Source organism: Argiope bruennichi, chromosome 6 (genome assembly GCF_947563725.1).
Source record: "Argiope bruennichi chromosome 6, qqArgBrue1.1, whole genome shotgun sequence".
NCBI lineage: Eukaryota > Metazoa > Arthropoda > Arachnida > Araneae > Araneidae > Argiope > Argiope bruennichi.
In genome coordinates this window covers 66,245,821-66,262,789 of record NC_079156.1, presented here as the reverse complement: position 1 = coordinate 66,262,789, position 16,969 = coordinate 66,245,821, and the positions used below count along the sequence as shown (strand labels likewise).

The 16,969-nt window shown below is 29.8% G+C and overlaps 1 protein-coding gene across 2 annotated transcripts in view; it reads right to left on the bottom strand.

Moving 5' to 3' along the window:
• LOC129972599 (uncharacterized) overlaps positions 1–16,310 on the bottom strand; it is a 151,592-nt gene extending 135,282 nt beyond the window's left edge. The window contains exon 1 of one of the 2 annotated variants that reach the window (XM_056086796.1): positions 16,149–16,310. In XM_056086796.1, coding sequence (XP_055942771.1) covers positions 16,149–16,237 — 89 coding nt within the window. In that variant the 5' untranslated portion in view covers positions 16,238–16,310. Of the gene's footprint in view, positions 1–10,563; positions 10,735–16,148 lie in introns of those variants that run through there. The other variant, XM_056086797.1, reaches the window with a different exon arrangement.
• Between the last annotated feature and the right edge of the window lie 659 nt (positions 16,311–16,969).

Genomic DNA, 16,969 nt, shown 5'->3' with positions numbered 1-16,969 from the left:
CAAGTAATATATGAAACAAAATTTTTTAAGTCGATTCCTACTTAGGTCAACAATTTTTTTAAAATTTTAGTTACTTTTTATTAAATAATTACAAAATTGGTGACAAACGTGGCACCACTGGCAACGGATTTGGCGACTTTGGCGACCAAATAGAAATTACTGGACAAATTTAATTAATTAATTAATATTTGAAAAAAAAATGTATTAATATCGAGTGTCATACACTACAAGTTTAAAAAAAATGTATTTGAACTTGAGTGGAGGAATAAAAAGTATTTTATTCACGATTGAAAATTTAAACAAGATATACATATATATAGAGTGTGAGATAATATTAGGAATTGAAAAACATAACGCTTTAAAAGCATAAAACCGAAGAAACGCTATTATCTGTATTAAATATTTTAGTGAAAATTGCATTAATTTTACTTCATATACTGTCAATTAACGAGCAATGCTATTTATTTCAATTTTGTCAATTTCAAAAGAGAAAGAAATTTTTTTTGTAATTAGTAACGAATATTTGTGATTTTTTTTGAGCCCATGACCATATGATTCCATGCATTATATTTGGAAAGAAAAAAAATACGGTTGCGAAGAGTTTGTCTTTTTTGTTTGTTTGTTTGTTTCCCTTTTTTTTTCCAAATTTTGCAAAATAGAGAGAGACGCAGTGTTACTTTTTCTGTGAATATATATCTTGTTTGCGCTTATAATAAAAGAGTATTCTGTTTAGATTTATTTCATTTGATATTCAAAGTAAAAAAAAAACCCGTAAAATGACATCCTTTGAACATCGTTAATTATTAACATCGTTTTGAAGTACATTTTAAGAGCAATGCTCCAATTATGGAATCAATTAAATATTTTATTTATAAGAAAAAATTTCAAATTTTGAACAACTTTAAGTGAATTTTATCGGAATTCAAATGATGATTCTATAATTTTTTTTTTATTATATGAATATTTATTAACAGTTTGAAGTTCTTTTTTTTCAGATTTGAATTGTTTTATTTTATATATAATACTTTTCGTTTCATAGAAATAACCAATTTTAGCTCTTTTTATCAGTATTCTTTGTATTAGTGAGGTCAAATAACCAGAACATTAATTTATTCTAAAGTGGCTTAACTACTCTTATAGATCATATCACCTTTGTAGAACGAAATTTTAATTTTGAAAACAAAAATTAAAAGAATCAATAAAGGCTCTTTTAAAAATTTAAAATGATAGCTGATACTAATAACAACTTGTTCCTCAAACTTTCATTTTTACCACAGCCCATTACGATTTTACTTTCAAATAAAAATGGCAGATCTACCGTCAGGTCCTTCTTAATATAGTATGACAAATTTGAATTTAATGACCATTGAATATTTTTCAAAAGTAAAAGATTCAAAGGCCATTAAACAGAAATTTATCATGCTATTAACCTTATCGGTCGTTATCTTTAACACATTTGCTACTAAACCTCACATTTGTAATTCGGACAATATATTTAATTAGATGATTCCTTCTTTGCTGTAACTTAACACATCAAACGCCAAGCCATATTTTAGCATTTTTTCGTATTGCCTGTGATATTTGATTTCTTTGACGCTATAACGACGAGAAATATATCTAAAGATGCAATAAAAATACATTTAGGTGCATTATTTTGTGAGTTCCATATTAGATCCGATGATGTTTTGATTGAAGAATTTTTATTTAATGATACGCCAAGAATGTTTTAATAAATATACCTAAATAAGAACAAATAACTATATAAAATTTCCATTATTATTAATATTTAATTATTTTTTGCGATAAATATAATTAAAAATAACTTTTTCAACGATTTAAATAATTTTTCCCAATTCTAAGTGTATATCTCTTCAATAATTTAGAAATCAATTATTGGGTCATGATTAGAGTAACTGCCCTGTGTATTTTTGAGTCAAAACTATTACCACAAGTAGAGTTTACACAGAAACCGACTTTTGAAAAACCGGTTTTTGAATTCAATATTTCCAAAAAATCGGTTTTAGCCGGTTTCCGGGTTTTTGTCAAAAAAAAAAAAAAAAAAAAAAAAAAAAAAAAAATAGAATAGAGAAAAATATTTTGTTTAATTTATATAAGACAGCGTTTCTCAACCTTTCAGTATTCGTGGCCCAGTTTTCAATCATAATTTTTATCGCGCCCCCCGCTTACACTAAAATGTATAAAAAAATAATGTATATTGAGTATTTTTGATTCTGTTTTTAAATTATTTTTAACTAACTGCCAAAACAAGAGTAAAAGCGAACCAACGTTCGCGAGAAACCACATCTTGCATTTTGGACAAGCGGGAGATGAACAGATGAAGCGAATAAAAGTGGAGAAAATTTAAATATTATATTTGAAATGAAGGCCAAACAGGGAAATAACGTTAAAAGAATATGAAAGTAGAAAAATTCGTCAATGAAAGTTAACCTAGACGGTATGAGCTAAATTTAAAAACTGGGAATATATTTTTTCGAAAAATAAAAGAAATAAAACAGAAGCACGAGAAAACAAAAGTGAAAAAAATAGCAATGTTTGTGGAAGGGAATCCACACGACCGATGCCGTCTCGAGCACGCGCAGAGCAAATGTTTTCTCATAGGAAGAAGGAAAATATTCGATAACGCAAGTTTCAATTCCAGCCAGTCTCATTCCAGTCGATCCTTTTATCGCTACCGAATCTATCGTGAATTTGTATGTTATATATATTTTCGTGTTAATTGCAATTCACCATATTAAATATTCACGGCAGCAGATTTATGCAGATTCATGAATAAATTTTTAAGCGTAAGTAAGCAAGCATTAGACGATAGTCAAGTATCAACAAGTACACAGACGAGCGTGGTTCCGAAAATAGAATCAAGGAAATATTCTCAAGAATACTTAAATTTTGGGTTTACCAGTAAAGTAACTGAAGAAGAAAGGCCCCTGTGTATCATTTGCTTAAAAATGTTGGCCGCAGACAGCATGAAACCTAATAAACTTAAACGACATTCGGAAACGCTTCATAGTGAGTACGTCAACAAACCCAGAGAATTCTTCGAACTAAGATTAAAATCATATAAAAAGCAAAAATCCTTTTTTAAAGAAACTTTGTCTGTGAATAAAAAAGCTTTAATTGCATCTTACAAAGTTCATATAAAACAGCCAGATGTAAAAAACCTCACACCATTGATGAAGAGCTTATTTTGCCAGCAGCAATTGAGACTGTAGAAACTATGTTTGGAGATAATTTCTCAAAACAGTTGCAGTCCATACCTCTTTCAAATAATACTGGCGATATAGCTGAAGATGTACAGTGTCAGCTTTTCTCGAAGTTGTGTGGCAAATTGTTTTCAATACAGCTTCACGAAGCAACAGATAGTAATAAAGATGCTTATTTAATTGCCTATGTTCGAATTTGTAATAATATGTCAGTAGTAGAAGAACTACTTTTCGGCAAACCAATAGAACTCAAAACATCAGCGCTCGCATTATTTGTTATTTTAAATGATTTTATGAACGAGGCAAACATAGAATGGAAAAATTGTGTCGGAATATACACCGATGGTGCTCGTTGAATGTCCGGAAGATTCCAAGGTATACAAGCACTTGTAAAACAAAAATCGCCTCAGTTCACATTGCATGATCCACAGAGAAGCTTTGGCTTCGAAAGAAATGAGTCCTGGTTCGAATATTGTGTTAAATACGGTTGTAACAGTAGTAAATTATATAAAAATGAGACCCTTGAAATCGAGAATCTTTTTCGCACTTTGTAAAGACATGGTTTCAGTACATTCAGCGTTACTATTTTATTGCGAGGCAAGATGGTCATCACGTGAAAAATTTTTGCAACGTGTTTATGAATTAAGAGAAGAAATCGCCATTTTCTTAGAAGAAGAAAACAGACAGGAGGGCGAGAATTTTCGTGATAGTTTATTTGTGATGAAATTGAGGTACTTGGTCGACATATTCGAGAAATTAAATAACTTGAATCTTCAACTCCAAGGAGCAAATACACATATGTTGGATACGAGTGATAAAGTTAATGCTTTTTGTAGAAAATTGGAATTGTGGAGCTGAAATTTAAAACAAAAAACCTAACAATGTTTGTAAATGTGGATGATTGTAATAAAGCTGAAGAAGAACATATAAAAGTTGTTTTTGTAACCATTGAAAATCATTTAGCCATGCTGGCAAAGAATTTTAAAAAGTATTTTCATGCTGACGACAAACTGACAACAAGTTAGGAGTGGATTAGGAATTCATTTCATAAGACTCCCGAAGGACTCTCAATAGATGAGGATGAAAAATTCATAGACTTCACGACAAGTGGCGAAACTAAAAGACAATTTAGTAATAAATCACTATTTGAATTTCGGGCAGGAGTAGAGATGACTTTTCTGCACTAAAAACAAAGACATTTCACTTTTTTATTACCATTCAACATCCTACCTTTGTGAAACTTGATTTTCTGCTGTGGCTTCTTTGAAGACAAAATATAGAAACAGAAGTGAGAGTGGCTATTTCTAATATTAATCCTCTCTTCGAAAAACTTTGCTTTGCAAGACAGACCCAAGGAAATCACTAATAATTATTAAATTTGTTTTTAATTTAGTATGTTTTGATTGAGTAAGTTGTTTTACTTTAAGTTATTAAATATGTCGAAATGTATTTTGCTTTCTGTGTATATGTGTGCTTTCATTTCAGTCAGTTAATCAATTTTTTAAAATAATATTTTCTCTTGAATATTTTCTCTTGAATATTCTCTCGCCCCCCTCTAGTGTACTCGCGCCCCCCTAGGGGGGCGCGCCCCATAGGTTGAGAATCGCTGATATAAGATAACAAAAAACGAAATCAATGTCAAAGTCAAAATATAAAAAAATTCAGACTTACATATTCATATTACTTACACAAAATAACGAAAACTCAAATAAAAATTTCAAATAATATTTATATTATTTTCACTAATTTTAATTTCTCCTAAGAAAACAGGATTTTAAAAAAACAAAATATTCACTGAACGCTGGCTAAGTCTTGTTCTTATTTTGGACACAATATTGCCTAAAATTGCAAATACTCGATCATTAGCTACTGAGCTTGGTTTTATAGTTTTCATGGCACCAAATAACAAATCTAAGTTTTTTGTTCTTTTATTCGTTGACTCAAATACTGAAAATTGAGCTTTCAGTATCTTTGGATTTTTAAATTTTTCTTCAGGTTCTTCAAGAAACTTTTGAATGGATTTTTCCATGGCTTCATTTTAAAAAAAAATATTACTCTGATGAGTAGTTTCTTCGATTTGCTCTTCATCAAAATTGGTTTCCACATAAGAATTCGGAAATATTCTAGACAGTATCTTTCCAGATAATTCAATAATTTCGGTTTTTGATGCTACATAGAGTGCACTAGATTTCTTCGCTGAACTAGAAATGTGCAAATACAGTAAAAGAGTTGCTAATTCTACTTGCCTTCTTTCTTGAATTCGTTCTTCTAAAGCATATAATAATTTCAAACTTATTTCAGTGTTTACATTTTTTAGTTCATTTAACAGAAATTCAAATATACCTTCACATATTAATAAATTGGCATCTCTTCGCCTAAGCTTTCAGCTACTGGATGAATCGGTCCCTACCGATAAAATTCAAAATATTTGTTTTTTTTAAGAAGAGGAATATCCAGGAGTTCAGGAAAATCGGTTTTCTTAATTTAAAAACCGGTTTTCAAATGTGACAAATTTACTTTAAAAAACCTTGTCTTTAAAACCGGGTTTGAAAAACCGTCAAACCCTAACCAAAAGCTCTTGCTAATAAAGCAATCACAGTTATTGCCAAAAAAGTAATGCTCATGGTAAAAGAAACAATCTGGAATAAACTTATCGAGTAATTGGATCTTAGGTTCAGCATTACGTGAAAGGTTCTTTCAATTAAATCTGCTCAATTTTTCTCTATATATTTTAGGCAGGGACAACAAATTGATAGCATGATCGGTTACTTTGTAAATACATCAAACTAAACTATCTCGAAGAAGGTTTTAATGTATTTAAAGATAGTTTTTTGCAATCTATTTAGTTTTGGACTGTATAATCGATGCTAAATACTGAAAAGTCTGTATTCAATAGACAATTTTTTTTGATAAATTTCATTGATTTCTCTCTATAATGTAACAAAGACATTCATTTAATTAGCTTCTTTGATTGATATTACTTGCTGCTTTCTACTTAATGTTTACTTTCATTGTGATTTATTATGGTGTAGGATACGAGGGTATAATTACTATATTGTAAAGGTATAATATAGATAGTGTCATATAGTTACTGTTTAGTATAGGTATGGTACATTTACTGTATAGTATAGGTATATAGTACAAATAGTATGACATAGCTCCTGTGTAGTTCAGGTATATGGTACAGATAGTATGGCATTGCTCCTGTACAGTATAGGTATATAGTATAGATAGTTTAGTATAGTTAATATACATAGTATGATATAGATAGTATTGTATAGTTACTGTATGATATAGACAGTATATGGTATAGTTACTATGTGATATAGATAAATATAATATTGTTACTGTATATATAGTATAGGTTGTAGCGGATTGGAATGGACGAGGATAGAACCTGGGACCTTGTGGCTCGCAGCCCAGTAACATGACCACAATACAAAAGCAACTACCCATGTAGCGTAGCTGTTAACTGGCTTATAAGCTTTCACTACAGACTCTCCCTCCATTGAGTCGGAGGTGAGACGAACGATATGGCTATTGAGTGGTGATGTATTAGCAGTTGAGCCTAATGCGCCTGTACCCATCTGAATAGCGCCAAGCGTTATGGCGAGTGTGTGTGGATAAGTGGTTGCTGTTGCGCCAAGTGTCGACTTTGTATTGCTGCGACAAGTGAGTCTGACGACTTTGAGTTGCTGTGGCGCCACAATAGCTGTACGAAGGTTGAAGGTTTATCGTCCGAGATCATCAATGTAGCGAATTGGTATGAGCGAGGATAGAACCTGGGACCTTGTTGCTCGCAGCCCAGTAACATGACCACAATACAAAAGCAATTGTCCGTGTAGCGTGTTAAATGGCTTATAAGATTTCGCTACAAGGTATACCCTATACCTTACTATATGATACAGATAATATTAGTAAGGACATAGTAATGATAGTATAGTATAATATTAGTTCCATATTAGATACATGATACAGATAGTATGGCATAGCTACTGTATTGTATATGGTATAGTTAATGTATATATTATAATATGGTATAGATAGAAGGGTATAGTTACTGTATTGCATATAATAGCTTGGCATAGTTACTGTGTAGCATAGGTATGATATATTTACGGAATGCGTATTTCTATTCCGCAATTTTTTAGCATGCTTTAACTATTTCCATTTTATTTGCCCAAGACTAGAATTTCATTCATAAGTGTCTTCCTGCGGGATACGGACAACATTTCCTATCATTATTGATGATGAATAGGAAAAAAAAAAGTCTTAAAGAACTATCGAGAAACGACGGATGGAAAACTGGATGTACTCGTCATAAAAGCGACAGTGAAAGAAGCGATAGTAATAAAGAATATTATGCTCTTTTAGCTTATAAAGAGTTGATGAGAACACGGAGCTGTTTGATTTTACAATAAACATTGGTACGAATGAAGAAAGAATGAATTTTGAAAGATACTACCATGAAAAACTTTGATTTAATTTATCTCGAAACTTTTAGGGAATAGCGTCAATCACTATCTTAAATAAAAATCTCTAATTTTTTTAAAAGAAATAATCACATTATGAATATATATATATGTCTATTGATTATTAAGAATAATAAATTATTAAGAGTGAATTATTAATAATTTACTTCTTTAATTTAATTCCTAAGAGTAAATATTAAAGAATAATAAAAATTCCTTTGACTAATATTTGTTTCATTTTCCCTTTTTGATTAAAATAATATTTAGGTTTCATTTAAATAATACATATTTTCTTAATTTGAGCTATATGTTTTTTTTTCTACCGAAAATTAATTTTTCGGAAAGCAATTTCGCCGTGCGCGCGATGTAGTAATACGTCCAGCTGCTACAAACACACCTGCTGGAAGAAAGATAAATAAACGTTATCTAGTAACAGAGACGTTAGCATACTTTTATTCTTTAATTACTTATTTTCACTTGGTTGTTATTTTCAGCTCAAAATTTTATATCGCATGTTAAGTTGTTTCTTAATTTTGTATGTTTGGCAAAATACGACTGTAATTTGACAAATGAAATATATTGTTTTAATCTAAAATCCGTGAAGTAAAAATCAAATAATTTATTTCAATACTAAATGATTTTTAATTACTACATTAATTTTTCTCAAATCTTATAAAAGTTTTTTAAAATTATTTCATGAAACACATGTTAATATTGATATTTAGAATTAATTTATTTTTATTGTTTATGCAAAATAACTAATTTAGTGAAATTCTAAATTAGTTATTTTGCATTTCTAATATTATTTCAAAGTAGAATTAAATATTATAACATTTTACTATTAAAAATTTATGACATTGAAGGAAATATATATATGAAACAGGATGCAAACACACGTCTGAAAACACATGCCTTCATTGATTGTTTCATATTCTGTAACAATTGTGTAAGGTATCGTATGAAGAAAGAAAGAATGATTTAAAATTAGTCTGACGCAGGACATTCTTCAGCAGCTTACGTTGCAGAATTCTTTTTATCAAATCATTCAAATAATCCTAGAACAAATGACTGTAAAAATGTCTTCAAACGGAATATTTGATTGAGTTTCTAAAATGGAATTCTATTTTGACAATAAACTAATTATTCTTAACACATTTTGCTTAAATTAAATATTAAAAGTTAAGAAAAATTGATATGAATGGCATGATATAATTTTTTTCAACGATCTCAATATAGTTGTGTTTTTGTTTTCGGCGATACATATTTTTAATTGCTTGTGTAATGTTTATACTCTGGTCCACATTTTTCACAACAGTATCATTTATGGATTTCTAAAAATGTCATTTATTTTTATCGTTATCGTAAGATAAATATATACGATAATGTATTATTAATTTTATAAAAATCGATAAAATTATCCTTTACAATTATAAAACTAATGAAATATTAAACATAGAATAAACAAAAGTGATTAAATGAAAACAATGATTATTGATCAATTTTAAATGAAAAATTTTCAAATACATCAAAAGTATTATTTCCTTTTACTGTAAAATTAGAATATGATAATTCATGGGTTAAATTATACTTACTGTAAAATAAATAAACAATTGATAAAGTTGATGACGAGTATTTTAAAAATAAATACAAATTAACTGCAAACGATTTATTTAATAAATTTCATTTAACTTGAATGAAAAAAATTATAAAAAATCTTAAATAGATCTTGGAGAATTAAAAAAATAAATATGATGAAATACAAATATTCTGACGTAATCTCTTTATGTTACCAAAATTTAAATATTAGCATATAGTTCGGATTATCAAATGATTAACACTTTTGAAATGCCATTACAGTAATTAATATAACTAGTTATTACATAGGTGTATTAATCAGCACTTTGATCATTAACTAAATAATTGTTGATGTTTTTGTAATTTTTAAAAATATTTTGTTCAATAGGATTCATATTAAATTTTAATTAATTGCATTAATTAATTTAATGTTCTAGCTTGAAACAATTTGCATATTCTAGTTTTATAAATTATAAAATTTATTTGCTAAACTTGTCTTCATAAACTTAAAATACACAGATATATTAAAAAATTACTAAACAAAGTTTTGCTTAATTTATTGATTTTTTTTTTAAAATCAAACGACACATATATAAAATTTATGAGAAATTAACAATTTTCACAATAAAAATTTGATATACTTTTTTATTTGATATACTTTTACAAAATTAACACTAAAATTTCATATTACAAAAAATAATATAAGGATAAGTTATTACTAAAAGTTATCATATAAAATAATTCCTGCGAAGATTTATTCCTTTCATTTAACTAGAATTCTTAATAAAAAAAAATTAAATTTTATTCAAATTTAAATTTAAAAAAATTTATTTCCTTTGTATTATTTTAAGAATATATTGATAGAAAAATGAGGAAATTTTAGTATTGATTCTTGTTTTAATTTTTAAAAGGTTAATAATATGAGTCAAATTTCATTAAAATGTAATATTATTAAATACACCAATATAATCCATTTGAAATATATTTTTTAAATGTTAACTTTTGTTATCAAAAATATTAATATACAAAACTTTCGTCATGATTTTTTCAGATGATACATTTATATTGTTCAGTAACAAAATAAATAATCATTATATTTAAATTAACATTTAAAATTTCAATATTAATTAAAATGTCAATCAAAATTCATATAAGGGTTTATTATTAAAAAAGTGTACAATAAAAAATAAACTCTTGCGTCACTTTTCATTTTCTACAATCAGCAATTTTTATTAATAATAATTTCTTTTGTAAATTATTAATACTTAAGCCAACAGTTAAAAAACAAATATTACCTGTAACTACATGACACCAGTGTGAATAGGAAACAGAGGGCTGCAGTGGCTAACGACAATTTACACATGACCGTTCTATCTTGTGGAAAACTTCGTTCAGGAAAATGCGTCGCAAAACCGGTCGTGTTCTCGTCTCAGGAACAGAAAAGGGCGCAAGAAAACTCTGGGGCTGCGCTCCCCATTTAACTGGAGATAGTCTTCGGGTTGCTGACGTCATAGCGGCTCGTTCACCAATCAAAAGTGCCACCGAAGCCCACGTAGCTCCGCCCCCATCTGCGTGCGAGTCCTGTTTTAGGTCTTTGTTGCATTAAAAACGGAAAAAAACATTTCGGGAAAAAGGTTTCAGGGCTTGAGGGGAGTTAAAAAGGAACAGGAGGGTGGTGGTGGTGGGGTATGAAGGCAAGAAGAAAAATTGGGAACGGAGGTGGATAGAATAGCGTAGGATTTAGTGAGTTTAGTTTGTGCAAACATTGTCAAGATAATTTCTTAACTTGAGTTTAGTATTTTTGCTAACTATAACTTCAGTCTAGATAATTGAAGTTATTATTAGAGAAGGATTTCAGATAAAAATAATTCTTGGGCTGTTAGAGTAAATTTTGAAATGTACGCAATGGTCACAGTTAAATGGAGTCTAAAGGTTAGCTAGCTATGAAAGTTTTTTATTTTCGCGTATGAGACCCACTTACAACCACAGGGTTTTAGAACTATTAATGTACGGCGTATAGAAGGTTTAACCACTTAACTGTTTTTGACGAGTATACTCATCATGGAAGATGTACAACGTTTTGCGTTGTGGCGAGTTTATTCGTCAGGAGTAATAAGTAGTGATATTGCTAAATTTTTGTGACATAATTTAGATACTCATTTTCCGAAGAAGTTGAAACAGTTAATTGGTAAAAGTCGACCTAGAGACTTGGTTTAATTTCCGACTTAGCATACCCCCAGTTAATCTGTAAAATCATTATGAGATTTAGGTGTGTTTGTTGACAAGTTAACATTCAAATGGAACCAGCTGAACAAATGAAATTTGGTTCTTCATTTTTCAATCAGACTTGTAGATTTCTATTCAATCTTAGACAATATGTCGACGCAAAGTATTTGTCTTTTATTTTAAGTGTTTGTGAGCATAATCCAAAAATTTCCTGGTTTATATGAATGAAAACTTGTATGTTTTTATCCCCAGATTTTAATACGTGTATCAGGACTTTAACAAAATTAGTCAAAGTCTATCCATTTGTATTTGAAAGCAATTTCAAAAAAAAAAAAAAAAAAAAAAACCGAAAAATGCTAATTGTATAGATTTGTATAATTGCAAAACCAAACATATAGATTCGTGTGAAATTTTTGGCCCAACTGATTAATGGGAAAATATCTAACTTCGTAATGGAGTGAAGAGATCTATGCGTCGTTTTCTTAACTTCGGTACGACGTTAAATACTAAAGTGTCATTACATAAGTATACAAGGGGATAATCCAAATTAGAAGATGTCTGATTTGTTATTAAATTACATATCTTTTTCTTTATTATTAAATTACGTATATTTTTTCAGGAGAGATATTTCCTCCCGAAGAAGAGTATGAAGATTTTAGTATAAAAATTAAAATTGCCATTTCCCCTTTTAAATCCATTAAGCTATAAGATTTGGGGTCTATTTAGATTACCTACAGGGATTACCTATTGTCTATTCTGGTAATTTATGAGCCTTACCTTATACGTCTTGTCGTGTTACAATTGGACAAGTTTATAATAATATTTAACAAGTGATTAGGAAAGCAAAAGAACTGCGATGTAAAGAAATTCATTCGTGATGACATACTAATACAACGTCCATATAAAAAGCAAAAATTAAGATAACATCTGTATTACTCAAAATAAAAATTTAAGTCGATTATTAAAAAAAAGTTTTCCATTTGATGCTCCTCAAAGACAGTTCGGAAAAGATTCCTAATAAGTGCATCGTTTAGATTAACTTAGTTTAATTAAGATAACATTCTGTTTGGAAACTACATTAGGAATATTCTGAGACGGACTTAATAACTTTGAATCTCAGTCAGATGATGAGAAAGATATATGAACCAGCATCTTCCTTTCAAATCTTCCAACCATATCAGTGGATGGACGTTAAACCCAGTAGAGACATTTAAGCTAAATCAGCCCTAATGCATACACGAGATTTAATCCCTTTCTCTAATAATACGACTGAAGTGGCCGTGCAAATTCTATATTGGCGGGCCGGTTTCTGTTTCAAGCTAGAGTTGCAAGATGTAAAACGAGTAACCACCGAAGATTGTCTCACTTAACATCCTGCAGTCTTCGTTTGAAACAGAAACTGGCAAGCTAATATAGAATTTGTGTAGCCGGTTGGACCGAGTTAGTAGTATAACGGTACGAGCTCTCCAGCCTAGAGTTTTGATCTTATCACCAAGATCAAGTGTAGACCATTTTCTGAGATAATACTTTTATTAAGGAGTATGCGAGAAAGCTGTGGGGCACCACTCCGGTTTTGAACCACAGCTGATAGTTAGACTTTGATCAGTTCTTATTAAAACAATGGAATAACAATATTTCTAGGTACCCTCTTCCCTTAGAATTTTCAGAAACTTCTGCTCTGTTCAATGTGATCGAATTGCCACAAACCATTTGTTCATGTAATTTTACATTTAAACATGATTAATCAAAAATGGTCGATTAAATTTATTTAGATTAAAACTGACTGAACAGTTATGAAGGAAGGTATTTAAAATATTGTGAGAATGGAATGGATTTATAAAGATAAAAATAAATCCAAAAACACAGAATGCTCCATTTTGAGCTTCTACTTAATACATCGAATTCTTGCAGACCAATTACGAAGAGGATGATCAAAGCATTATCATTTGCCAAATGAAGGAATTTTTATAATGTCTCGCCTCAATAGTATGTAAAATAAAACCCTACGTTGCTTGCTTAATTTTTTTAGTTGTGATATTAAGGCCGGGATAGCCTGGTTAGTAGGCATTGGACTCGCATCCCTTATGTTGTAAGTTCGCACCCCTCCGGCGGAAGACTCTCCGTGTGTGTGGTGGCTGGTGCACGTATAAATCTGTCGTGGTCACAAAGTCCTCCATGTCGAGAATAATACAACTGGGGGTACTGATTTAGGGGTGATCGTTCAATGATTTAGGTCTAAATTAAGATCTGCGGATGAGTGAATGAAATGCATGAATGAAGTCATCCCCGTGAAATGGGCTGTGACACATGAGTAGCTAAGTCGTACTCTTGGCCTAGTTGGGATTATTGATAAACCAAGAGACGTTCACTCGGCTTGTAAAGTGCCATAAGTCACAACAACAACAGCACGGTTGCGATATTCTGGTGTAATCACATTGTAATTTTATTTTTGAAACTCTAAAAGAGGAAAAACACATGAATCGACAGGAGAATGGTTCCATTCTAAATTCTTAATTCCGTGATCATGAGTCTTTAAGTTTGAGCCAGAAATGCTCTTTTATGCATATTCAAATTTAATCTCTTAAAATGGTTTATTTTCTCTACCATCTAATTAGATGATGCCTTCCGATTTGGAAATGTTTTGTCACTTCGAATCAGAAACCACAGAACATTCAAGATATTCTATGGAATTTCCCACACAATTAATGCATTGACTTATGATAGCCATGGATGTCATAATTGTTGTTTAAAATCTGAAAATACCGTAAATAGATAAACGAACGGCACATGGGTAACCGGTTAAAGGGCTAAAAACATATCTAGAATCAATGAAGGAGATTCTTCTTCTCTTACACACGAGGATTTTTTTTTATGTTAGTCAAAAGCATTCATACAAAAAACGGACTTGCACAACCCTTCAGTGTCTTTCTGTCCTTGAGTCGAAAGCAGTCATACAAAAAAAAAAAAAAAAAAAAAGACTTGCACTATCCTTTACTGTTCTTTTTTTTTTCTTCCCAGTGTTCCAATTAAAGTATAGATTCTTAAACCACTTCAAAGCAAAAATAAAAGGGCATTATCACACCAATTTTGTTACGGAGGGTACTACGAAACCCAGGAATGTATAAACGATTTCATGAGCGGGTCAAAATATCCTGGTGACCAATATAATTTAATATAAAGTTCAATTAGGATTCAATGTATTATCTTAAAAAAATATTTAGTAATGTTGAAGTACTATCTTTTATTTTATTTACTGAGCAATTATAAATGAGGGATTGCACTTCTAGATGTTAATCATCATCCAACCAGGATGTGCTGACTATAGTGCTACTAAAATACAACTAATTTAAATTATCCAATTCAGTTCAATTATTAAATTCTGTGGCATGTCCAATAGAACAGCAGTTTGTAGTTTACCGTCATTCCTACAATTTCTTTAACCCTTTCACTATTGACCCAGTCCAACCAGCGGTACACATTCTATGCTGGCAAGCCGTTTTTTTTTCAAACGAGAGGTATAGGATGTAAAACGAGTTATTACCAAGGATGTCCTTGCTTCACATTCTGCACTTTTCGTCTGAAACAGAAATCGGCCCACCAGTATAAAATTTACATGGTCGGTTGGGCAAGAAGAGTAGTGAAAGAGTGACACTGAAGCTAAGCAAGTTAACCCCTTTTTATTCTGAACAGTAATTAGATGCATAATTATTCGCTTAATATAAGGATTTGTTTATTGCTACAAAAATAAATATAGTACATAATGGTTTAAAGTTGAATTTCTTTTACATTTTTACACTCTGTAAGCAATTTTAACAATCAAAATTAAAAAATAAACATCATAATGATTCACCATTTGGAATGGACCCGAAACGAATCGTTAGAGTGCAACGGGGTAATTGAAAATGTCACAAAATATCACTAATTTATTTTTTGCATGATTTTTTTTCTGCACGAGCATATTTAACAATCATATATAATAATTATAATATAATAAGCAAATATCATATAAGCAAATATATACGTATATATATATAATAAGCAAATGATTCCTTTCGAGATTCAAATCGAAAACACAATCGCTTATTTAAGTTATTACGGAAATTAATATTTAAGCATTGATAATCTTAAATTGAAAAAGTGAAGCGATGCATGCAGTGTGAATTCTGATAAGATATTTTCAATTGCTATCAATTTTTATTTCGCTATAATATTTCTCAAACCAATTGTTTTTCAATACACATAATTCCTTTTTCCTTTTTATTACAAGTGAATAATAAATTTCGTACAAATAATTGTGGTATTAATTTATCTGAGGTATTAAAATTATAATTTTAGATAAATTTATTATAATTGCTGTTATACATTATCCTCTTTAGTAATCTTAAGAATTTTTGGATAAATTTTAAAATCATTTCTGGAAACAGCTGCGAAAACATAATTATCAAAACGCGGATAATTATTGAATAAAATAGTTGGTTACAGATAGAAAAATATACAAATATGGATCTGCATTCATAAATACATCACACAAAAAAAATATATTTAAATAATTCCAGAATTACACAAACAAAAGCTATAGTTTAAGTATCTGTAAAAGCATAGTTTTTAAACAATTCATTTAATTAATTAATAATAAAAATGAATAATTACTTACTTTTTCGAGGACACTTTGTTGACACCACTAAGTTGAAACGACAAGCTTCTTTCGTAAATGTTGGGAAAAACACAATAAAGTGTTGCCATTTATTAGCGATAGTATAATGATCTCAGATGGTCATAATATTTTCAGATAATAATGATCAATGTAACACAGAAACTATGATCAGAAATCAGTAAAGTAATTTTTTTCTGTAATTTCAAGAGCAAAGTAATCTCTAGAATGAGATTGCTAAAGGTAAACAATTCCCCAGTTTTGATTATCTCATTGAAGGTGAAAGACGGTTTGGTCTGAAAAGTAACAAAAGACGTCATACTCTAAGAAAAGATAGAGTTGCAATAAAACGATTTTTAAGTACTTCACTGCTTGCTTGACAATTTGAAAATTTATTTGTTTCCCTTGCTTTTTGTTTGGCCAAAAGCTTTGATTTTTTTTCTTATTAAGTCTGCGTTTTTAGACCAAAGTCTATCTCTGTCACAAGAATAGATTTTGCAAAATAAAATTATATGCTTTACAACGCTGATTTGTTTGCAAATTTGTCTACCTTTATTTTTACTCAAAATTTATCTTTGTATTTAGGCATAAGTCTGTCTCTGTCAATTGATTTGTTGTTTGCAAATTTAATTTGATTTGCTTTTTTAGCCAAAAGCTTTGATTTTTTTTTCTTTTTGCTTATTAATTCTACGTTTTTAGGCCAAAGTCTACCTCTGTAATCAGAATATAGTTTGCAAACTAAAATTATATGCTTAGTGTCATTAATGCCGTTATAATCATAATATATGGAATCACTATGTAGAATGAAGCGATTTAACAGTCTT